Source organism: Manis pentadactyla, chromosome 6 (assembly GCF_030020395.1).
Source record: "Manis pentadactyla isolate mManPen7 chromosome 6, mManPen7.hap1, whole genome shotgun sequence".
In the NCBI taxonomy this organism is placed as follows: Eukaryota; Metazoa; Chordata; class Mammalia; order Pholidota; family Manidae; genus Manis; species Manis pentadactyla.
Window position 1 is genome coordinate 20,503,904 of NC_080024.1, and position 24,703 is coordinate 20,528,606.

A 24,703-nucleotide genomic window follows, 5' to 3' on the forward strand; every position below is an offset into this window, starting at 1 on the left:
TTGTATACATAATGCTAGAATGAAGGAGAAAATTGTTACATTTAAAAAAAATAGTGATGTAGGCCAGGTCTTGTTGAAGTAAGTCCTACTGTAAAAGCCATCTAAGTATGGGAAATTAACATTTACTGTGACCATTGACATAGTCCTGGGACTATGGCAAAATTTTAACATACAATGTCTCATTTGATCTTCACAGTATCACTCAGATGTAGATATTGTCTCCATTTTGTCCCTGAAGAAAAGAGGAAGTAAAATCAATTGACTAAAGTCATACAGCAGTGACACTAGAGCCAGGCTTTTAGTCCAGGCCCCATCTAACATCATACGAATCCTCATTATAATTTATTGCCAAACATATAAAGAAATCTTGATCTGGGTCACTTAATTTCAGCTAATATACAGTAGTGAAAATCTAGCCCATCTCAAGTACAGGGAGTTCATTGTGACTGAGATTTGAATGTTATAGCATGAGCTTCTTAAACAGCCTCTAGACACTGTATCATTCACTCATTTATTTGTTCATCCAATGATATTTTTAGAGCTTGTACTCCAACTGTTCTATGACAGATCTATATATGGCATGACATACATATAAAATCTTGCCAGTAAAGCAAAGTTTTTTTTTATATCGAGGACATACAATAAAATGCACAAATCTTAGTGTATAGCTTGATGAATTTTGACATGCATACACTCATGTAACCATCACCCAGATCAAGACATCAAACATTGTCACTAATGTTTCCCCCTTCACATATTTCACCCATACTCCAACCTTTCCCCTTTTCCTCTACGGCAACCACCAGTCTGTTCTCTGTGTCTATGAATCTATTGCCAGTAAGGCAAACCGACCTTCAAGCTGAGTTGTGACTATCAATAGGCTCCTGGGGTCAAATGAGCACATTGATCTTTATGCAGTTGGGATAATAGTTATGAGAAGCTTCTGGCCAAGCCCCCTCTTTTGAGGGTTAAGGATTTTAATTCAGTCTTGGTAATTGAAAAGATTTCATCTTACAGCCATTTCAGGTCAGTAGAAAGCTGTCTTTGACCTTAGCATTTGTAGCTTCTACAGTTTTCCACCTTTAGTTTTAAAGAGTTGCAGGAAGACACATGCAACCATTTTTAAAATTTTGAAAAATAAGACAATAAAATCTTATGACTCATATTGCCGTTTGATAAATAAAGGGTCAGTGTACTCTTTTGGTGTCTAAAATAATGCTGTCTATAAACATAAGTGGTGATGTACATATAAATTACATATTGATATCTTGGGTGCATGTAGAAAATATTCTTATATTAAGAATATAATATCTAATATAACTCTTACAGTAAAAAAGATAAAAGGTGGAAAGAGAAACCCACAATGATAAATATAATAAGAAAGACCAAGCCATCCTCAAGATAGTTCCATTTAGAAATAATGGTTTAAGGGGAAAACAATCACAGCCGTTAAAGCTAAGGTATGCAGCCTGGCATACCACATACTTTTGTATTGGATTGAACACCCATTATAAGCCACTTGACTTGTTGTGTGAACTACTCTGCCTCAGTATACCCATCTGAACTATGGGTTTCAACCTAATCAACCCCAAGAAAGCACCATGATGGCAGAGTGTATAGAACTTCGAGTTAGCACAATCCAGGAAAACAGTGTAAAGAAGTGTACACATACCCAAAAGACAACTGACTGTGGTTGAGTTTTTCCTCTGTTCTTACAAATTCCTTCTAGTGGCCAGTATAAAGGGACTCTGACATACAATCTTTTAAGGTGCTCAAAGGCAGTTAGTGTTTTCAGACCATGGGACACTCCCAGCCTTCCTCCCTGAGTCCTGTGATGCATCCTAACCTCTCTGACACTTTGGTATTAAACCCTGGTGACTGCACTGGTCTTCTAAAGTCCTACTCAGGGACAGCCTCATTTCTCTATCAGCCTTTCACATTCCACTCTCCATTGCCACAGACACCTGTTCTCTGCGAGGTGACTCCACATGTTAATGATTAACAGGTGCTAATTCCTGTGGATATGTCAGATATCCAATGTCTCACACATCTCAAGTAACAATCTATTCTGGTTTAAAAGCACACATCTCTAGAGAGCCATTACCATATGGAAATGCCTATCATATTGCCAAGTTAGGGAAGAAGATTTAATTAGAGGCAGAGGGAGACGTCCATACTTCCAACAACTTTCAGATAACACAATATGAACAGAATGATAGGGAGGAAAGAATATGGGGTTTGAAATCACAAGTCCTAGTTTGAAGTTCCGACTTTGATTACTGACAAATGTCACTGAGCTTTTATTATCAAATCCATAAGGGGAAATGATGCTTGCTTCCCAAGGTCATGTGAATGAGGCTTAAAAGTGAAATTACTTGTGAAAGTACTTTTAAAGAGCATTAAGATACCTTATAGTTACATATGTTATTATTTTAGTAACTGAAAAAGACACCTCCTTGGGCCAACTCTTCAAGGAGCTATGACAGGTTATATGTATTCCAAGAACTGTAAGAGGACTGGCAGGTAGCAAGGGGCTTATGTGTGGAATGAACTCAGATGTTTATGTATCAGCCTCTTCAACTGCCTCTTCATAGATCTTCTTTCCCCTCAGTTCCACCTTAGGACCATCAGGCTGGAAGCAATGAGGAGAAAGAGGTCAGGTATTTGAATGGAAATACTGACTTCCAGGAGCCTATATTATCTGTGTGCACTGTGGTACAGATATAAAAATCTTAATACAAAATATAAACAAAACACATTTCATTTTAGTAGATGAGAGAGACATCCTGTTGTTGGAAGTTAGTAGAGGGTGGGGGCTGGTAGGAATCTATGCAATGCTAAGGTTTGGACTTTATCCTGAAGGTGGGAGGTTGCTCAGAAAAAGGGCATTAAATGTTTTTAGGCATGTTATGTATCTGCCTGTGGACTTGTAAAGAGAGACTCACACTTTTGTGTGAGGCTACACAATTTGTGTAACACTTTTTCGAAGGACAATTTCAATTGTCTTGTAGCAAAAAAGTACCTATACCTTTTCTTGTATTGTTTTTTGTGTTAGAACTTCTACTTTTGTATTAGGTCCTCTACTTATTTCATAGGGAACAAAACTCCATTCTGAATCTCTTCTTCCTGAAGACCCCATCTGTTCCTTGTCTCAGTTTACCCTCTTGTTTTCTCTTGGACTTTCCTAAAGACATATGTATGGTGTGCATATGTTTGTTTGTATGTAAACACACAAATATATATAAAATAGTACATATAGTAAAAAATATATATATATATATATAACTGAACTGTGTACTTCTAATTATTAGCTCTATGATGAATTACAATGTAAGTAGTGTGTGTCGGGGCATCCCAATATTTAAAAGTAATTCATATTTATTTGAGGGAGACTAAATAAAAATCCCCCCCACTCATTTTTGTTTTGTTCAAAAAGTTGAGGTAAGTAGACTAAAGAGAGCCAATTAAGATAAATTTTAACTTGAGCTTTTGAATACAAATATGTACAACATAAAATTTAGAGGGGTGATTGACAGTTTCCTTTTCCTGGCCAGAAATTGACACTATAAAACCAAGCTTAGTGTAGGAAGCAAAAATTTATGATAAACCAAACAATTCTCAACTTTGATTAACTAATTCTCAATTCTCAATCAGCTGGTAGGGGAATAGCCCAGCACTGGTCCAGAAAAGATAAAAAATAATAGAGTTCGGAGGGGGAAGGAAAGAAAGGCTTGACTTACAACTCCTTTGAAGGGTTGTCTGGTACCTCTTGTATGGTCTGTATGAGACCCCAGTTATGGCAGCGAGCAGGAGAATGGAGCACTGAGTGGAATATGGCCCTTGAGATGCAGTTTTGACTTCCCAAGAGAGCATCCCACCGAACATAGGAAGGAGTGGGTATACTTACGGCCACTGACTGGGCTCCCTTCAGGGTATCATTTACGCCTGCAGTGTTTTTCTTTTCTAATTTATTAAGTGTAAATAAGTACTGTTTCTCTTGTAAATAGCCTAGAGCAGTTGTTTTTTAGATTTATAAACAGATGTCTTTAAGGCATTTTGAAACTTAATTAGGAATATGTCTTAGTTCTATGATAAAAATCCTTGTAAACTTCTGAATCTCAATTGCATCCTACAAGAGGGGGTATCCACTTTCTATATTTTTTAAGGAATTAAAAGAAACACCACTAGAGGTTATAAATAATAGACCTCATTTTTCTGTAAACAAGCAGGGAAAATGACATGGGACTGAAGATATAAAACAGGCCTTCCTAATACATGCAGGATACTCTGAATGGCTATATATAACAGGAAAGAAAATTTTACCTAGCACAGTTGTTATAAGAACTAGAAACAATTTATGTCACGTAAAGGAATACATAGTAGGAATACAATAAGTTGTGGTCATCTGTTTATCCACTGAGGCATCTAGCCCCAACCAATACTCTGAATGGCTGTATATAACAGGAAAGAAAATCTCACCTAGCACAGTTGCTATAATAACTAGAAACAGTTTATGTCACATAAAGGAAAACATACTAGGAATATGGTAAGTTATGGTTATCCATTTATCCATTGGGGCATCCAGCCCCAACCATTGTTTTTGTTTTAATCCTATTGGTATATCTAACTTTTATTTCTTTCCATCTTTCTGTATTGCACCTGGTTTCATCAGCCTTTTTAAATGTTGAAGCCACTTGCCTGGCATTTAAAGTTTCTGTTAATTTTTCTAAATATTTTTTAGAGAAGTTGTTAAAGAGAAAAATTTTAAATAGTCTGGTTCTTATGGGAAATTGGTACATGTCTTGTTGCAATAAGCAAAAGCTAGTAACTCATTTTGTTGGCTTGAATGATACAAGACAGAAGCAACAGTGTGATCAGAAAAAGACAAAATTGAATTGGAAGAAATTAATGGGATTTACCCTGACTTAACTCTCCATTAAGCATTGTAAGCATTCAGTGGAGTTAGACCAATTTTGATATTTGAAAATTGGAGACCAGTTCGAGCTTTCAGATACCTACCATGTTTCATTTCTATTATTTACCAGTATTCTCCAGGATTGTCCGTGAGAATTTAATATTGACTATTTGTAAGGTTCTCTCATTTACACTTTGTTGTCTTTGAGACAGAAAGAAAGTGCTATGATTTTCACGTCCTAGTCCTTCAGTTTCACACATCACACAATTGGCCATACTTTTTTTTTTTAAAGAAGCCCATCGCTGTATGTACTGGAAAATTTTCTTGTGTATTACAACACAGATTTATGCTTCTTTCATCCTTTTGAGACACTGATCTGGGAAGAGAGGGTGGTGTGAGGAATGCAATTTTAGTATCTATTATCTCTGAAGACAAAGCACTTGAAGTCTTTTCACATCCTTCAGTTTTTCTTCATATCATTTGGCTAAGAGAACAAAAGCATCTGCTTGACTGAGACACAAAAAGGGCTGCCATGAAGTCCACTAAATATGCATGAAAAGGGACAAGAAGAAAGAAAGAAAAGACGTGCTACTCACTTAGTTATGTGCTGACTCACAACTGAGTTCATTTTTATTATTGGACTTATGGGAAGAACTTAATTTCATTGTTGCCCCAGGAAAGTCTAATCCTGGAAGGGCAGCTCCAAAAGAGGAAAAGAGGGGGAATTGCCTGGAGATTATTGCATCAATTAGATATAATTCTCAGGTATTAATGGCACAAAACAAAGATGGGGTGACCAAATTTTCTCCTGTCTCTCATTAGTCTCCCTAGGAGTAAGGAGTAATAGTTCTCTTGTCCCCCAACAGCATTTCCATGCTATGTACATAAAAGGTATTCAATGTCCATTAGTGGAATGATTGAATGAATGAGTAATGATACTGCATTGCTGATACAGACACACATATTGCAACAATACCTACCCAAGAAGCAACAGCAAATGACAAACTTACCAGCAAGATGGCCTAAGTAAGGACTATTAAAATTAAAAGGGATTTGAAGGCAACATTGCCCACAATTTAAAAGAGTAACAAGAATTCTATGATAGCATCCATGTGGTAAAGTCAGAGGAGTGTATTAGATTAATATTCTCTCAAACAGTCAAGGTGGACAGAGGCTAAGCACGCTGCTCTGTGATCTTGTGTTACTCTTGCCTGCACAGTCGCGGAGCCTGCTGGTCCAACTGTGGTGATGACAGCTGGAGGAGTCTGGGGGAACGAAAGGGCATCACTTCGCTTGTTTATTGTTTTAAAAATCTGAAGAAACTGCAGAATGAAACTGACTCACTAATAAAGCTGTAACACTTACCATTAATTGTGAGAATATTTTTAAAGAGCTGCCAGCTGGCTAATGGCTAAACTGTTTTTAAAATGTGAGGAGAGAGATCCTGGGAATTCACATTAGGTGTGAGCAAATGTTTCCTTTAGCAGATTAAAAAAAAAAGAAAAGTTAAGAAAACTGCCCAAGCAGCTCACTTGATATAGTTTTTATTAATCAGTTATGTCTTTCTGACCTGCTGAAATTAACTGAATATCTGCCGCTAGGAAAGTCAGTGATTGCTGCTTCATTGTGGTCTTCTCACAAGGCTCAGAATGAAGGTACGCCTTTAAATAAGTTGACGTATAACTTGATAGTAGATAAAAGATTAGACCCCGGGGTAGTTCCAAAAGCCAGTTGAGATAAGCAAATATGGAAAGTGAGAGCACGGCAATCAGCTTGAACAGAGAGATGACTTCTAGAAACCGAAAAACAATTTTAAAACATACTTAATAATTCAGAAGCCATGCAAGTAAATGGTACATATTTGCCAACAACAAGAAGTTTGGAGGATTATGAGAAACTCTTGGAGGACTTAATTAAGCTCAGTAATGGAGTAAACACAATAGCAGATGAGGCCCAATGGAGAGAAGATGGAGGTAATATATAATGAACAATTTGGAGTTGTGCATTTAATGAGTTCTGAATTAGCCATGCCTCTCAGGAGGAGAGATTCCCAGCCAGTATCATAATAAACGGGTCAAGGAGGACAGTGGGTAAAGAAATCCTAGGTCAATGAATTGCTTAAAATATTGTACAAAATACATGGAATTTATCAACCAAAGAGCATTGTTATAAAGGCTTATAGGTAAGACTACATTATAATGAGCTTTCTCTGGTACTTCAGTAACTAGAGCCTCCTAGCTAAAGTCTAATGTAATTCTAGTATACAGACGGTCCCTGATTTAAGAGAGTTTGACCTACAATGTTTTGACTTTATAATGGTGTGAAAGCGATACACATTAAATAGAAACCACACCTGGAGTTTTGAATTTGGATCTTTTTCTGGAACTGCTGACATGTGGTCCTATCATATCTTATGAGGCTGGGCTGCATGAGGGTAAACAATTGATAAACTTAAAAACATTTCATACCCACACAGCCACTCTGTTTATCACTTTCAGTAAAGTATTCAATAAATGACATGAGATATTCAATACTTTATTATAAAATAGGCTTTGTGTTAGATGATTTTTCCCAACTGTAGGCTAATGTAAGTGTTCTGGGCATATTTAAGGAAGGCTAGGCTAAGCTCTGATGTTCAGTAGGCTAGTGTATTAATTGCATTTTCAATTTGTGATGTTTTCAACTTAGAATGGCTTTATAAGGATATGTAACCCCATTGTGAGTCAAGGAAGATCTGTATTATCGTTAAAAAGAAAAATGTGAAGTATTTCAACATACTGGCAGGCATAAGAAACACAAACGTTCATATATCAACTTTATCAAACCTTAATATTCTTATGCCATATTTCTTTCAGAATTTTTTGCTGGTTTAAAAGAGATCGAGCATTAAGGTACCATTGAGGCCTCTGTGTATACCTCCCGAATCAGTTTCTCTCCGTTCCTTCCTGTCTCCCTCCTTCCTTCCTGAAGGACACCATTATCATTAATTCAGCATATAGCACTTCGGTGCTTGTTTCATATTTTTTACTCTATATTTATATATGTGACAATAATGCCAGAGTTCTTGTTCGCAGAGTCGAAGAATGAACTTCATGAATGAGCAAGGTAGGAGATTGACAGAGAAAGTTTTATTCAGGATAAAAGAAACTATGAAACTCCCAACAGGTGCAGGAGGGACAAGGCTGCCCCTTGGGGTCTTGGTGTCCAGGGTTTTATGCCTGTTGCAATGGGAGCTGTTCAGCCAGAATGCTAGTTATGTTTTTGGTTACCTGGTTACCCAGTTACCCTATTGTAAACTAATGTGCCTACAGTGACTAGCTCAGTAAGCTGCTCCATATCACTGGGTCCCAGTGTGGTGGGGGGCAGGAGGGTACATTGTTACATTGTTCCAACCTCAAGCATCCTGTTATTCTTCTATATTCTTGAAGCCTCAGTAAGACTTCATCCTTTTCCAGGGCCCACACTGTGCTCCAACTGGGCAGCTGTTATTCCCTGCTGCTTCCCTGTCTCAGCGGCATTACATACTATTATTTTGCAGGTTTTTCTTCGATTCTTTGACTTCTGGATTTTATGTAATTTTGTTTTTGTTGTTGAACAATTGTGTTTATTATTCCTGGTAGCTGGGGAAAGTGCACATCATGAGGAACTATGGAGTGTCTCAGTAAGAGGGTGTTAGAAAGAATGTGTTATAGGACTTGGAATTTGGGTGATAATTGAGAAGGTCCTAGGAAGCAGGGCTTTGTTCTGAATTGGGTGGTGTCAGGGACAACTGTATGACTGTCAGAGACAATTGTATGATCCTTTGCAGAAGAATGGCTTTAATAATTTCCTTGCTATATAGTAAATCAAGTGGTTCTTTTCTTCTTTTATTATGAACAGTACTGCCCTGAACCCTTATTTTATATGTCTCTTAATGTAACTATAGATGTTTTGTCCCAGTTTTATTGAGATATAATTGATGTACAACAATGTATTTTTTCAGGTATACAACATAATGATTTGTCTACATACTGTGAAATGATTGCAACAATAAGTTTAGTTATCATCCATCATCTCACACATGGTTATAATATTTTTTTTCTTGTGATGAGAACATTTAACATCGACTCCCTTAGCAACTTCCAAATATATAGTGCAGTATTGTTAACTATAGGCAACATGCTGTGCATGAAATCCCAGAACTTATGTGTATCTTATAAGTGGAAGTTTGGACCTTTGATTACAGGTTTTTAAGCTTTATATACAAGGTCCTCCACTCTAGCATCCTTTTGCATCATGCTTTTTAGGCTGAGCATTATGTTTTGCTCAACATTGTATTTTTTATGTTTATCTCTTGATTTGTGCAGTTTTAATGTATTCATTTTGACTGTGTGTTCCATGCATAGGTGTATCATAATGTGTTTATCCATGGTCTTTTGATGAACATGTAGGTTCTTTCTTCAGTTTCTTTCCAATAGTATTGTGATGGATATCCTGTTATATCTCTGTGTGCATATGTGTACACGTCTGTATTCCATATACTTGCAGCTATGCGTATTTTAAGCTTTGTTGAATGTGAACATATGCTTTCCACAGTGTTTTTGCTAATTTATTTTTTCCACACCAAGGGATGATTTCCCACTGCTGTATGTCCTCTCCAGCACTCGGTGTTGTCAGACTTTTGCCTGTCTGACAGGTGTAAAATGGAATCTCATGGTTTCAGTTTGTATTTTTCTGAAGTTTTTTTCTTTTCAGAACAAAAGGAACTTTTTTTCTTAGAAAAAATAGAAATACTAATTGCTATGTTAGTATTTTTTTGACACTACACCTTAGGAAAATGCCACTGGGGAATTTTTCTCTGCTTTATTTTCCTAATGAGACAGTAGCTTTGATGAAAACTGGTTCTTCATAGAGGAAGTGAGAAGGCAAGTAATATGTTGTGGGTTATAAAGCAAGCCAAAGGTCATTTAAATAGTCTCTTTCTGATTGGCAGAGGTCTTGGTAAGAGTATCTCTGGTTTAGGAGAAAGTCAAGTCTGACAAGAAGATGAGGTTGCTTCCTGTCAGCAGGCCTGCCTGAAAGAAAAGGTTGTGACATAAATTTTCCACTGGCAGGTTGTCACATGTGTCATTTGTAAACAGAATATGAATACCAAAGACCTAAATATTACACAAGCTGTTGAGGATGGGAGGATCCGGAAGTAAACCCATTTCTTCCCATGTGAATAGACCAGCTGTTGGATTGGAGAAGTTACTAAGCTTCTGTCTTTATGGGAACCTTTGTTTCCTGTACAATGATACCAGCAATATATTTCACTAGCCTTTATTTTACATTATAATATACAAAATCCTCTGTGATGATAACTGAGTCAGACTTCTGAATGCGAAAAATAATTATTAGTAACATGCCTCCATAGGGGTAATTACTGAATTCTTTTTTCCATATCATTACTCTTAATGGGTTACTGAGATCACCTTTTAATTTCCAAATACAATTTTCATCTTATATTAAGTGCTTAATACTTCAATATAGCTTATCCCCTTTTACAGAAGATTCTGTTACTTGTAATAGTGGTGATGGATGGGTAGTCCCAATTTATGTTTCCTGCATAAGTAAGGAAATGACTCAAGGTAGAGGGTCATGGTTGCATAATAAATCATTTTCAAAGGGAGGATGAGAAGCATGCTTTTTAACTCTTGTTCTGGTCCAGTACTTCATTCACTACGGTAATTCCAAAGATTTCTGCCAATATGTAGCTCCTGGCAACAGCTCCTAACTCAGCCCAGTCACCAGTAAGACAAAGATTTTGGATAGAAGTTGAAGGAAACAATTTTCCAACCAACCCCCGAACAACTTTACGTTTTTCATTGTGTTGCTCAGTGTTCTGTATACCATACTAAGATGATGGTGCCCCAACTTGGCAGTGACCCCTTTACAAAGTAGTGACAGGAAAATAGCACCTCATTTTCTCCCCAGCCCTTGCCTCCTACTAGCAAACACCTCGGTATGGGTCAGTGAGCTCCCCATTAAGGGATAGTGAGTCACTGTTACTGTTGCTCCTGTTCTGGGTGGGAGCAACTAGGACACACTGAAGTGTGGATCTTGGTGCCTGAGAGGTATGATTTCTTTGTGTACAGGAAAAGCTCTACCTCTCCCAATACATTTACTTATTTAAATTTTATTTTGTGGACACCATGAACTGGGTAAATGATCATTTCTTTAGTTCCTTAGGACATTCAGATTCAGATTTGCAGCCAACCTCCAAAAACACACATATCTTCGGCCCCTATTCTTATGCTGGCTTTATCCATTCCTATCCTTGTTTGCTCTCATTCTGATTTCCTCATTACCTCATTTTTTTCCCATTATAGAGTGTGTACTTTTATAAGCCTCCTAAATCCTTCCGGCATGAAATTCCCTTCTCCAAGCAATGTCTTGGACAAGTTTTGCTGAAGGACTCCCACAAATAGTGATATACAATTGTAATGGACTCCTACAGATAAATGCTGAGGTGCTCGCTGAATTACTGTATCTAAGCCAAGTTAGAGGGATGGCAGTGTACAGGCAAATTTTAGTACATTAAGATTTGAAGCAAGATATTTCCTTATGTAAAAGTCCCCTCCTGGGGAAAAAAAGATTCCAGTTTTAGGTCCCTTTTCATTTGGGAATATGTGAGATCATGGGTTAAGGCATTGCTTCCTGAAGTGTGCCCCATGGGACATTCATTCCCAGGATATTATTGGGCACTACCTTAAAAAACAGGGAGAAAGGGGAGAGAGGAAGGAAGAGAAGGAAAGGAACGAACGGAAGTGCAAGAAAGGAAGGGAGGGAGGGAGGGAGGAGAGAAAGAAAGGAAACATTATTTTGTACTCATATATATGGAATTAACCAAAGTTATTCAGGTTTTTTCCTGAAAAACTTCTCAGAGTCCTTAATATGCAAATATGTTCTGTCTTTCCCAGAATAGGGGATGGAATTTAGTATCCTAAACTCACTTGGCCCCAGAGTCTTGGTTGCAGAAATCCCGAGGCGGCCGCAGTCCTCACCTCCCCAGTCCCCAGCCTTACCCTGGAGGCCACAGTGATGAGACAGGAATTCACTCTTCCGTGGATCCCCCGGGTGCAGGCGGTACGAGTTAACTACTCGATGCCGAGGGCGTGCCAGGCGGTTCTGTTCGGTGCGGCACTTCCCTCCCCGATCGGAGCAGGAGTGCTGGTGCTGGAGGACGCACTCCGCCCGAGGACCCTCTCCCTGTGCTAGGTGCTGACTCGTGTGGCTGGGTCTGTGCAGTGCGGGGCGGGGGGGGGGGGGGCGGGGGCGGGAGGGAGGGAGGGGTGGGTCTCCAGGGAGGGGGGCCAACGATGGGCTCCGCAGAGAGGCTCAACTTCCCGGTACCAGGTCTTTTTGATGAAGCTAATCTAACCAGGAATACCAGCTTCATATGAACCCTACCCAGAACCCACGTAGGGCATTTCCTGGTTAGCCACATCTGAGGAGAATTAAGAGACTGGGTTTAATGGAAAGAATATCCTGCAGTGAAATGAGGATCTAGGGTTCATTTTTCTTTTAACTTTAATTTAGATTTAGGAAGAAATAAAACAGTTGTCAAGATTCTGTTCTCAAGTAGCCACGGCAAAGAGATTTTTAAAAATGCAGTTGAGAATCTTTGTGACTGAAAGACAAGATGCAGCAAAGCAGATGTTGGTTATTGTCAGGCTCACCTAGTAAGACAAACAGACCCGCTCACCCAAGATGAACCATAGAACTCAACATTCCTTGCTAAGGGAGAATATTTTGAATAGTGTTAGTGAGATTCTTATTTTTAAACTTCTCCAGATTTAGTTCATATGGGAATTTATTATCTGGCATGTTTGTCATTTTGCACTGTCTCCTAGCCTTGAATCAAACCATTTTGTTTATAGTTTAAATAAATCAGGCCTTAGCCTTTGGAACCCACCACCCAATAGGGTCTCCTTAACATTTAGAAAGGAGGGAGGCATGTTCTGTTCTAGAAACTCCATAAGGTGGGTTATGGAGCCCCTTGGGCTGACGATCAGTTCAAGTGTGCACCTCAGGATCAAAGCAGTAACATTCAGAGATAACAAGGTCCTGAGTCCAAACTGCCTCTTTCTCTTGTCGTAAAAAGTAATAATAGTAATAAGCCAAAGACATAAATAAGGCAGGAATCTTTCCCCTTCTCTTGCACCTGCAGTGTCATAGCCAGAGTCCCAAATTATCTCCACAGGGATGCTTTTTGCACCTTTCAAACCCTCTTGGCTGTGGTACTTGGAAGCAAGTCAGAAGGATGTGAGGGGTATGGGAAAGATCCCAGCAGGTAGGGCACCTTCTCAAATGACTCAAAGTTTTTCCTTGTTCTTTGTGGCTCTAGCTATTAAACACATGTAGATGCCAACCATTTGAATAGAGGACCTCCTTACCCACAGCTTTAAGGATTAGGCATCTTGCCTCACTGCCAGAGGCAGTCTACCTTTTTGCCAATGTATTTGAACTTGGAAAAGCACCTATACTATGAAGCAAGACTTGCCTGGGAAGAAGCTAGGAAGAATGTGTCATGGCTCACATCCACCGAGTGCAGTCATGAAGCACTACACCAGTTGGTACAGGTACATATTATGAATTATAGGGAGAGAAACACATCATGCACTACTCCTAACCATTTAATGGTTCAAGGCACTACAGAAATGGGAGACCAAGCTGCGCAGCAAAGCCCCAGCGACTGGGTGGTGAGTTAGGTGTTGCAAGGGCAGCCTGATGAGCAATGGTAACTCATGACTCTATGGGGCCTCTCCTCTTCAGTGTTCACAGAACCTTACACAAGCTTTATCTAATTAATCTTGTGCCCTGGGAGGTGGCAAGTCCCATTATCCTCAGTTTGATACATGTGAACGTAGAGACAAAGAGGGGTTATCTTACCCTTGCTGATTAAGTGAGTCAACAGTAAACCAGAAGTGGTGCCTGTTTTTGAAATTCTCAGTCTGTTCATTCCAAGGTATACTGAAACTTAGCCAACAAAATGTTTTCACTGTTGTCATATATTGTGTAGTTCTTGATCCATCTTTGGCATATTGTTTCTCATGTGACCTTGAGCAAATTGTTAGATCTTTGAGGTTACCTGCAAAATGGATATAACACTTGCCCTGACTATTATATAGGACTCTCATGGGGCTCGCGAAAAGATTTTTAATTCCTCTAAAAACTCTGAAGTTTTTTTAAACCAATGCTTACCTATTTTCAAATATTCATTTTTTAATATATAATGTCTCTGATAATTCAAGAAAAGCAGTGGCTATTGTATACATTTTATTTAATAAAAGTATGATGAGCTTTGAAACTAACTAGGCTTTCTCTTTCTCATACACACACACACAAATAACCTAGTTATATTTTTTAAATATGTAAATAAAAAATTTCTTTTTTAATGGAAGAATGAACCTTACTTAGCATCTTATTCAGTGCCAGGCACACAGTATCTGCTCAATAAATATTTATTGAATAGATGATGCATGGATTCACTTTGTGGATAATTAATACAGTGATTGATATGAATGTCATATATATTAGCCAGATTTTCGGAGAACTCAAGACCTAAAGAGCCTGTAGCAATAAATGTTACTGTTTTTATTGATCAATGTCAATTTATCCATTTACTAAGGCACCGGGATACAAGACAATATTCTCCATTGTACTTGCAATTCACTGGACTTACTTGATCCATTGTTACCCACTGAAGTTACTGTAATATGGGATAAAACTTGAAAGTTTGTCCTACAGATAATAAGGATGTGTCTTAGGTATATTATATCCTCAATTATGCAGTCTTCCTGTGACCCACAGGGGTTCATTGATTGATTGATTAATATAGTTAATAATTGCTTTCAGTATGTCAGGCATTGTGCTAAGAACTATGCAAGGATTTTTCTTTCAAATAGGTTATTCTTTATCTAGTTTCTCAGAAAATGAATTTTCATGAGCTAATGTCTCTCTGTGAAGACTCAGAGTCATATCAGTATTTAACTCTAGGCTAAGGACTCTTTGGGCCACAGAGGTAAAAAAAAAAAAGCCCTAATCCAGAGGAACTGGAGTCAGGAACAGCTAGTGTATTTGATTTTACCTGGTGAGGGGCAGGGGGGCAGGACATGTCCCCTTAGGGAGCAGCTCAGTCCTCAAAAGGCAGAGTTCATGTCAAAGAGAGCAGCGACGTACAGGCTCCTGACAAAGTGTTATGTAATAATTTGAAAGGCCAGGTTTTATGCCATTTATAATTTTAATTCCATCTTTAAAAATGCAATTGAGAACAAGATTGAGAAAAATGCTCAAAAACTACAAGAAGAATAAAAAGATTAATGAATTATTAAAAATTTACCTCTGAGATTCATTTCCTTTTCTGTATTTTCTTTATTCGTATCTGGTTATTTGGTTATTCGTAGGTGATGTGTCTGGGTGTGCTTGTCTTACTTTGCACTCTTGCCCTGGTAACAAATCCTTGTCACGGTGTTTCACAAGGACACTTATTTAATGGATCAGAAGGCCTGATGCTCATTCTGCCATTGTGACCCTGTAACCAAGAAGTTAAGAAAAACGAATCCCCAAATAAATAACTATATTTTAAGAAGTCAGAATTTCCTTCCAAGTCTTATCATTCTTCTCTTCACTGGGGTAAAGACCAAATTCTTTTCACCTGGAAACAGAAAAATGCCACCCAGGTTGGGTTCTGACCTGCTTTGAGTAAAACACAAAGAAACGCAGTGGAAGTTCTCCAATTCTACCATTACTGTAACGACTACAAATGTCACCAAGTTAGCCTCCAGCTACTTCTCGGCCTAATGGTGGCAAATGGCAGTGGCTGCGTTACCGAAAAGACTGTGACATTTCTTTCTTTAATAAAACAACCAATAGAAAATAGCACTTCCGTAGATGGTGCCGATGAGCAGCATTCTGCTGATTTTATTATGGAAATGAAAAATCCTTCTGTAGTGGCGATAAAAGGAGAGTGAGTAAGGGAGGATGGTGAGAAAAATGTGCATTTATGGCTGTATCAGTGAGTAAAGAGAAAGACGGGTAGGTGAGGGAAAGGGGGGGGGTGGCAGGAGGCGGAGAAAAGAAGAATTAGAAATTGAGTCAAAAGAGGAGGTGGTGATGGAAAGGCAAGAACAAAAGACTGAGTTACGGAGAAAAAAGGATATTAATGGATATTAAGTAAATTAGATGAGATGAGGGAAGAGAAAGAGAAGGATGAGGAAAAAAGTGAAGAAGGGGGTGGGGAGATGGATGAATTAGGTGAAGGGAATAAAGAGGTACAAACTTCCAATTATAAAATATATTAGTCACAGGGATGAAAGTACAGCATAGGGAGTGTAGTCAATAATATTGTAATTTCTTTGCATGTTGACAGATGGTAACTGCACTTATCGTGGTGAGCATTTAGCAGTGTATATAATTGTTGAATCACTGTATTGTACATCTGATTGTATTTCAACAATATTTCATTTAAAAGAAAAAAATGAATAAGGCAGGAGAGGGAGAGGGACAAATATAAGAATGGCTATCCTCCTGGGGGTCAGCAAACTACAGCCCATGGGCCAAATCCAGTCTAGTGTCTTTTTGTTGTTTCTAAAGTTTTATTGGAATGCAACCAGGCCCATTGTTGAACACATGATCTACGGCTGCCTTCATACTATAATGTCAGAGTTGAGTCATTGTGATGGAGATAGCATGATCCACCACTTAAATTACTTAGTATCTGCCTCTTCTGAAAAAGTTCGCAATCTAATAAAGTTGCTCGCACTCTTTAGTGTGCATCACAAGTACCTGGAGGGCTTGTTTTAAAGATTGCTGAGCCCCATCCCCAGAGTTTCTGATTAAGTAATCTGGGGTGGGATCTCAAATTTTCACTTCCAAAAAGTTCCCAGGTGGTGTTGATGTTGTGGGTCCAGGAACCACATTCTGAGAGCCACTGCTCTAATCTTTACTTTGTGTCACACTAATACTGTTCTGAATAAGGGCTTCTGTGCAGAAAAGGAAAGGAAAATCAAGCTTGAACCCCATTTTAGGTAAACATAGATGTAATATAGGTTATCACAATTCTTCATAAAGTATCTATTTTTTTTTAATCTGGATCTTTTTATCTTTTAAAGAATGTCTGTTCCATTCTTTAAAAAAATCAAACCTGAATTTGATTTAATTGAAAGCTTAGCTAATTGGTGGCTTGTCCCTAAAAATGTTTTGTAATTGGTTTGATTCAACTCCCTGAAGTAACATTGGGTTCTGTCAATGTTACTATTGGACTGTGCCAATAATGCTGACCATATCCATTTTATAAAAAGACCCTCTCTGGATGACAGCTCCAATGACCTCCTGCCTCTCTCTGGATTCCCTGAGAAACTAAACCACAAGTGACTCGGGATTTTGCTGACCTCATCACTCCCAGACTATGGTGGAGTCTTCTGGCTCCAATTTCTTTGTGAAATCCTGAGTTCTTCAATAGCTTTCTCTTGGAGATGGGCATGAATGGTGTCCTGGATAGGAGACTTTTGGGAATTATAATACCAAGGACTTTATCCTGCCTGAACACTCCATCTCCAAACCCTGAGATTTGTTTGTTTGTTTGTTTGTTTGTTACCTACAAGTGGTGCCACAAGTGGTGCATGGTTAAAATCTTCCTTATGTACATCCTTAAGCCTGTGCTCTGGCTATGAACATGGGCAACCAATTATTAGCCTTAATTGCATGCTCTGTGATAGCTGCCTGGAAGTTCTGTGAAAGATAGTGCAACATTTCTCTTTTTCCTGCATCTTAGCATTTGAGAATATAAAGAGAAACATAATTTTGGAACCTGAAAGTGCCAGCCAGAGACACCTTCAGAACAGAATGAATTCAACCCAGAATTAGAAGCTCTTTAAAATGGGTGAAGGCTTGATTGCACCATTGCTCTGAGTGGTTACTTCCTTGCACATAACCAAGGTGGCCAAAAGATTGAAAAAAAATTTTTTTTCCAACAAGAAGCTACAATAAAGTTTAACTCTATTTAATTCTGACTTTTTAGTTCTAGAGCATTTCCAGATTTTGTGAAAAGTTGGTAAGAAGGTATATTATGGATATTGACAAAAGATGAATGACATAAGTGTATGTCACATGCCCAGTATAGTACATGGGATACAGTAAATGCTTCACACATCAGTTACTTAATGAGTCTATGGTTCTTGGTTAAAAGGTGATGGCAAATAAATAATGCAGCCAGTCCACTCTCTGCGTGCCACGGTGTTACTGGAACTTGTGCATACTTAAACCAGTTTCTCATTTGCATGAACCCATTGTAACCAGTTAAATTCAGTTATCAAAAAACCTGAAGAAAGCATGAGCTGTCTGTACTTTGAACACTGTGGGAACTTCTTTTTAGAGAAATCCTGTCATGGATTTTCCTATAAAGTAAGCATTTCTACAGTAATCAGAGCAAAGAATGTTGTGGGTTTACATTCTTCCAAATTCCTAATAATTTGCAAAACTGTGATCAATGCCAGAGAAACTGAAATTGGATGTTATATGCCATGTCCGTCCATGTATTCTACCCATGACATCTTTTCCCATTTTTTCTTCTCTTCCTGTTGCAACTTGGCTTCTCCCAAGCTGCCGTTGTTTTCAGCACCGCCCGGGTCAGCCACACCATCACTTTGATAAGGGGTATAGAACTGAAGGGTCAGTCATCTGTTTCTGTGGCTCTTCTCTCTGCCTTCCATTCAACTGACGCACTGCGTGTCTTTGAGATGGAATAGGAATAAGTCCATTTGCAGGTCCATGCCCTGAGTGAGCAGCTACAGTGGGGATCCATGTAGCAGGGTGGATTGCCATTAATGGTGAAATTGCACTGCAGAATTGTAAAGATCTTGCTGTATGCAGTTCACTGTTGCAGAATTTTGTTATAGAAGGGTGATGTGAAAACCTAACAGGTGATTGGACAGCTACTCTCTAGCTTGTTCAAGGAATTGCCCTACAGTGAAAACATCAAAGGTTCACTGCACTTTCCACTTGGGGTTGATACTAGGAGAGACACTGGTCTTTCTGGTGTTAGAAAGAGGAGCTATTTAGAAAGTAGTAGTGAATAGTTCGGTGGACTTAAAATCTTTCCAATTTCTTCCAAATTTTCAAAACTTTAATTCATACCAGTATTATTTTAGATATTAGTTTCCCATGGCTGCTGTAACAAATTATGGCAAACTCAGTGGCTTAAAAACAACATGAGTTTATTGGAAAGGGTTGTGGGGATGGACAAATGTGGAGGGGATTAAGAGATACAACTTCCAGTTATAATAAAAGCCACTGAGATGTAAAGTACAGCATATGGAATACAGTCACTACTATTGTAATAACTTTGTATGGTGACAGATGGTAGCAACTTATGGTGGTGGTCATTTCATAAGGTATAATGTATATACATGTCCAGTCACTGTGTTATAAACCCAAAACCAACTGTATGTCAACTAAACATAAAAAAGTCTGCTTATTATTTTACAGTTCTGGAGGTCAGAAGTTTAAGATTTAGTCCTAGTGTGTTAAAAATTAAGGTGTCAGTGGGCTTCTGCAGGCTCCAGGAGAATCTGCGTCCTCACCTTTCATAGTTCCTAGAGGTCAACCTGCTTTCCTTGGCTCCTTCCTGCATCTTCAAAGTCAACAGTTTAGCATTTTCCAATCTCTCAGTTTTTTTTTCCCTCTTTACTTTTCTTCTGGACACCTTTCCTATTCCCCCTTTACTTTTATTTCTATTTTTCCTTTATGTAGATCTGAAATTAAGTTACATAGATCAAATTTCTATCATCCACTCTGTTGATATGTTAATGCACACTTAGCCATGTTGCTCTTACTATTTTTTTTTTTCATTTTACTTTTCCTCTTTCTTTTTGTAAAGGTAACAGACCTGTACTGACATTCTTTTTACCAGATTCATAAAGAAGTTAAGGTTTTGCTTTTTAGTCTTTGGAATTACCCTGATAGTTTCTAAATTTGCCTTTTTTGAAAGTTCATTGTCTCTGTATTCCCCAAAAGGGAGGAATCGAATGTTCTAACATTAACCTAATTGTGAAAAGATTTGTTCTTCACAGCTTGCCTGTTGTCTTGACTTGGGTGTATATCACTGTCATATTTTATAAAGCAAATATTAGAGCAAAGTTTACAAAACCCTTTACTGTTACGATTCTTGTTTTCAGTGACCTTAATATTGGGGAAAATCTACATACTCATTCACACCATTATTACTGGTTTTTAAATAGGAAAAAATATTGCATATATAAGATAATTAGTTTAGCTGGTATGTTAAATTTTGAGAACAAAAACCAAAAATATTTCCCAATATCTGGAAGATTGGCTGCATTTATAATGACTTTTATTACCCAAGGATAGATGTACATTGTGGGAAAAAATAGTTAAAATATAGTCATGTCAAAGTAAATCAAAATCATGTGAAATGTTTTCACCAAGGAGAAAAAAAAATCCCTCAAGATTTTAAAATATACTTCTATTTATATATTTTAAAGATTACGACTATTGTAGTCATACTGTTTACTGATCTACCATTTTTAATAGCAGTATACTATAAACATTTCTTTATTATTTGCCAATATTTTTATAGTCTGCATTGTGTTTGATCACACAAATACATTGTAGTTTATTTTAAAGCACTAGCAAACACTCTTGCAGCTATTTCCTTAGAAGAAATCCCAAGAAGAGAAACCCATGGAGCGACAGGCATTTTTCAGTCTTTTGGTATATAGGGGACCCAGACAATAATAATCCAGGAGGTCATTTCACAAAACAGTTACTGCACTTCTTCCTGTTCACATGCAAACATCGTAGTGATATAATCATTCTTTTTTTAAATTTCAGGTTACCTTGCACCTCGAAACCTTCCTAGTACTGGCTTCTTCCCGTTCCTGCAGACTCTGCTCTGTGACACAGACTCTAGATGCAAAGATACACCCTATGGGCCACAAGATTTGCTCCGCAGGAAAGGAATCGATGATGCATTATTTAAAGACAGGTAGGGTCACTTCCCAAGCATATTCAGTTGTTTTGAGAGATAGGATCTTGTTTCTTTAAGAGATACCTGGGAAGTCATTCTTGATTAAATATACAACTTTATTTTCTATATCTATAAATGTGGTGGTCTAATATGAATGAATAAGGTGAGTACAAGCTGGAATTAGCATGTTTATGTGGCACTGAGCATAATGTACTTTGGATGAATTACCCGAACTTCGATTTTAAGCTGGGGGGCGGAGGCAGTCTTCCTTGATTTCCTGGAAAGATTTTTTTTATTCCACCTCAAATTATCAGTGACACTTTGTCCTAAGACTTGGTCACAAGCATAAGATGTAGGGCAATGTCAGGGACATTATCTCCTGGAAGAATGACATATTCATAATACTCTGTGTGGTACTTCGAGCTATAACAGAAACCAGGAAATGAAAATAAAGAAATTAAGGGTCTGGAAATCAAAGTAATAAAGTTGAAAGTATACTTAATTGCACAACAACCACCACCTTTATGTGAGGTTAATGTGTATCCTATTTTATGGTGTGAGAAGCAGCTAAAGAATAAAAATAGTGAATCTGTTTAGTAACCTCAATTTTCTGTCCAGAGATTCTTTACCTAAGGAGACCCCCAGGGGCCCACTTGTCTGTAGAACTGGAAAAACTATTATAATCTGAATGGACCATGAGATAATTCTGGTAGAGATCTTTTTTTTTTTAAGTGTCTTTCAAGAAGAGATTATGTTTATCTATAATCAGAAATATTTGGTTCCAAAAATTTAATTTAAATTCCTTGGCATGTAGCAGCATTTCTCTCTTCACATCATCATGATTTTCATCAAATAAGATGGGTGATGCTTGAAGAGAGAGTAACTTCAACCTGTTTAGCATAAAATATAAGCGTGTCAAGAATTGCCATGGGATATGACTTTGACACATGTAATTGTGGGGTTGTTAATTCGCACTGTTGTTTCAATGAGTTAATGAGACTTGGTGTTTAAAACATTCTGATGTTCATTCATTCATTTTTTAAATTTATATAAGAAACAACAACTGAGAAATATCTATGTGCCAGGCACCATTCTAGGCACTGGGATACAGAGGTGAATCAAACAAATTCTCTACCCTTTTGTTACTTATATTGTAATGGAAGAGCAAGCAAAAAAATGAGCAATCAAGTAAATAGCATAATTACTGACAGTAATAACTATGCTAGCCAGAAAATAAAGCAGGCTAAGAAGTAAAGGTTGAAAGGTGGGAATTTAATAGGGTGGCAAGAGAAGGCCTCTGCTAGAAGGTGACTTTGGGGCAGGGCCTAAAGGACAGGGAGAAACCAGCAACCTCATGTGAACATCTAGAAGAGATATTTTCTGCCTAGAACACCTACTTCCTGGTGTTCCAGGCAGAAAAACAGCAAGTATTCATGAGGTGAGGACAAACATGACCATTTAGAGGAACAGAAAATCAGCTAATAGAGCTAGAACATAGTAAGGGATGATGCAAAGGGCAGGGGGCATGTTCAAAAGGAACACAGGAGGCAGAGCATGCAGGATCAAGGGTAGGAGAAGGGAAGGGAAGGGACTTGGGTTTTATTTTTAGTATAATGAGACATCATTGGAAAGTTTTAAGCAAAGAAATGAATGACATACTGTCTATGAAACTAGCATGTTCTTGGCATATACAAGCATTACTTCAACTAACACTAGTTGTATATTTCTGCCAGGAGACCCAAAGCTAATTAGAGCCTATGCCCTGCTGTGTAATCAGTGTAGAAGGAAGGTGGAAGTGTGGCATTCTTGGTTGTCCAGCTAGCTCACAGACGGTCTAGGTGTCCCTATGTGACTGGTGAATTAGGCATGATCTATGCCTATGTTCTAACACAGGAGGGAAAATATTAAACCGATAGTTGATGGTGCGATGAAGGGTACCAGAAGGGTGCTGAAGGAAGACACCTTCCATTCTTAAAGTAGAAAGACAGCACTCCGGTGGAGCAATCAGATCAATCTCCATGAAGAGGTTGTTTATGAGACAGAGATTTCATGAACCAGGCATTAGAGAATATATGGAAAAAATTAATGTCCATTATTTACAAATTGGATTACAGCTGCACCGAGGGCTCTCTACTCTATACTTTGTTTTCTCATGAAGAACTGAGTATCAGTGAGGGAAATAGTTAAAAGATATAAGAAGTATGTAAATATACCTTCCCCAAATAATATTTTCTATGTAATATAATAGAGAAGAAATCTCATGGAGTTGTCTTGAGATGCATCATGGGGTTGGTTTTGGAACTAGGATTAAAATCCAAGTTTATTTTGTCATCTGTTGATTGTTCTCTAAGACAGCTGACCATGTCTCCTGTTTTTCATTCCATCTAACCTCTCGGTAGTTTGTCTAGCTCAAGCAGTACATTGCTGTATATTCATTATTTTCTCTAAACTACCAAGTAATTGGGGCTTAATTTAGAAAATGATGTACAAGAATAAAATTGCATTAATGGTATTTCCCACCATGCTATTAACTTTTATGTTTTATATAGCTGTGCAGTGAAACTGGGGCTTGGTTACTGGATAAGGCATTCCATTAAATTGCTTCCCTTTAGTGAAGGAAGTTCGCCAGTATAGTAGCATCATCAAGAAACAACAGTTATCCTTGTCTGGTTTGTAAGTGAGAGGAAAAAAATGCCATCTTTGGCCTCATCAAAAGAGACCCACCATGTTTAGTCTAATAAAATGCTCTTCCAAAAGACATGATCACACTGCAGTCACTACCTGCTAGCTAGTCGCCAGGGTTTTGATGTGTTTTTGCATTGGCACCAGCCTTCTGTTATTAAATTCATACTTCTCTAGGCATTAGCTTCAAGATGAGGTGCTATAAACAAAAAAACAAAATACACTGCTATACTCAACATCAACTCTAAATGGCTGTCTGAAAAAAGAAACAATTACATTTGTGGCTTTCTTGCTCATTTGCATAACGGATGGCCCACCATCACCGAACTTGCCCTTGTGGCCCTTCCTCCCTGCACTGCCTCCAAGAATATATCAGCACAGTGGGGGCCCCTGGCAGTACCATTGCTCACGCAGTCGGTGAGTGGTGAAGATCACCCTCCAGAGCTCACAGGGTCATTATTTGGAAGAGTGATTCAGTGTTCCTGCAGATCCTGTGAGGGAATTGGCTCTAGGGATTTGCTCCCTTTCTCTGTCATGGTGACACTCATCTATGACCTGTGGTTTCCATATTCATACCTCTGCTCCTATTGATTGGCTCCTGCAGAACTTGAGACACAGCTAATAAGATTTACTCAGGATTGATTTTGAAGTGCCGAGGCTTTTGTTTAGTATTAACAAATTTTTCTTCAATAACTAAACATATTGGGAGTGTAAGGTAAGTGGAGGAAGAGTAGGTGTGGATCCCCACTGACTATAAAGGTGAGGTGAGATGTACGGGTCTCATATTGTGTTAATTTCAGAGTAATTTATAACCATGTTGTAATCATTTTAGTGCGTATTCATGTGAAAATAAAAGTTAAAACTTCATCTATCAAAAAACAAAGCAGAGGGATGTTTTAACTGCCATGCAGGCAAAATTGTTAATTCATTGAGCAAGAACGTGTCCAATGTGTTTCACATGCTGGAGACTCTGGGAGAGTCGCTGTAGATACAGAGATGAGCAAGACACATCCCATGCCCTGTGCAGACTTACAGTCTGGAGGGAGAGACAGAGGGACAAGGGAGCCAGTAAATTCCCATATAACATGGTAAAAGTG

General features: G+C 38.2%; 1 protein-coding gene across 1 annotated transcript in view; it reads left to right on the plus strand.

The window, feature by feature from the left end:
• Window positions 1-24,703, plus strand: part of ABCA12 (ATP binding cassette subfamily A member 12) — a 151,143-nt gene that overhangs the window by 30,020 nt on the left and 96,420 nt on the right. Inside the window, exon 3 of the mRNA XM_036916360.2 lies at window positions 20,789-20,942. Coding sequence (XP_036772255.2) covers window positions 20,789-20,942 — 154 coding nt within the window. The remainder of the gene's footprint in view (window positions 1-20,788; window positions 20,943-24,703) is intronic.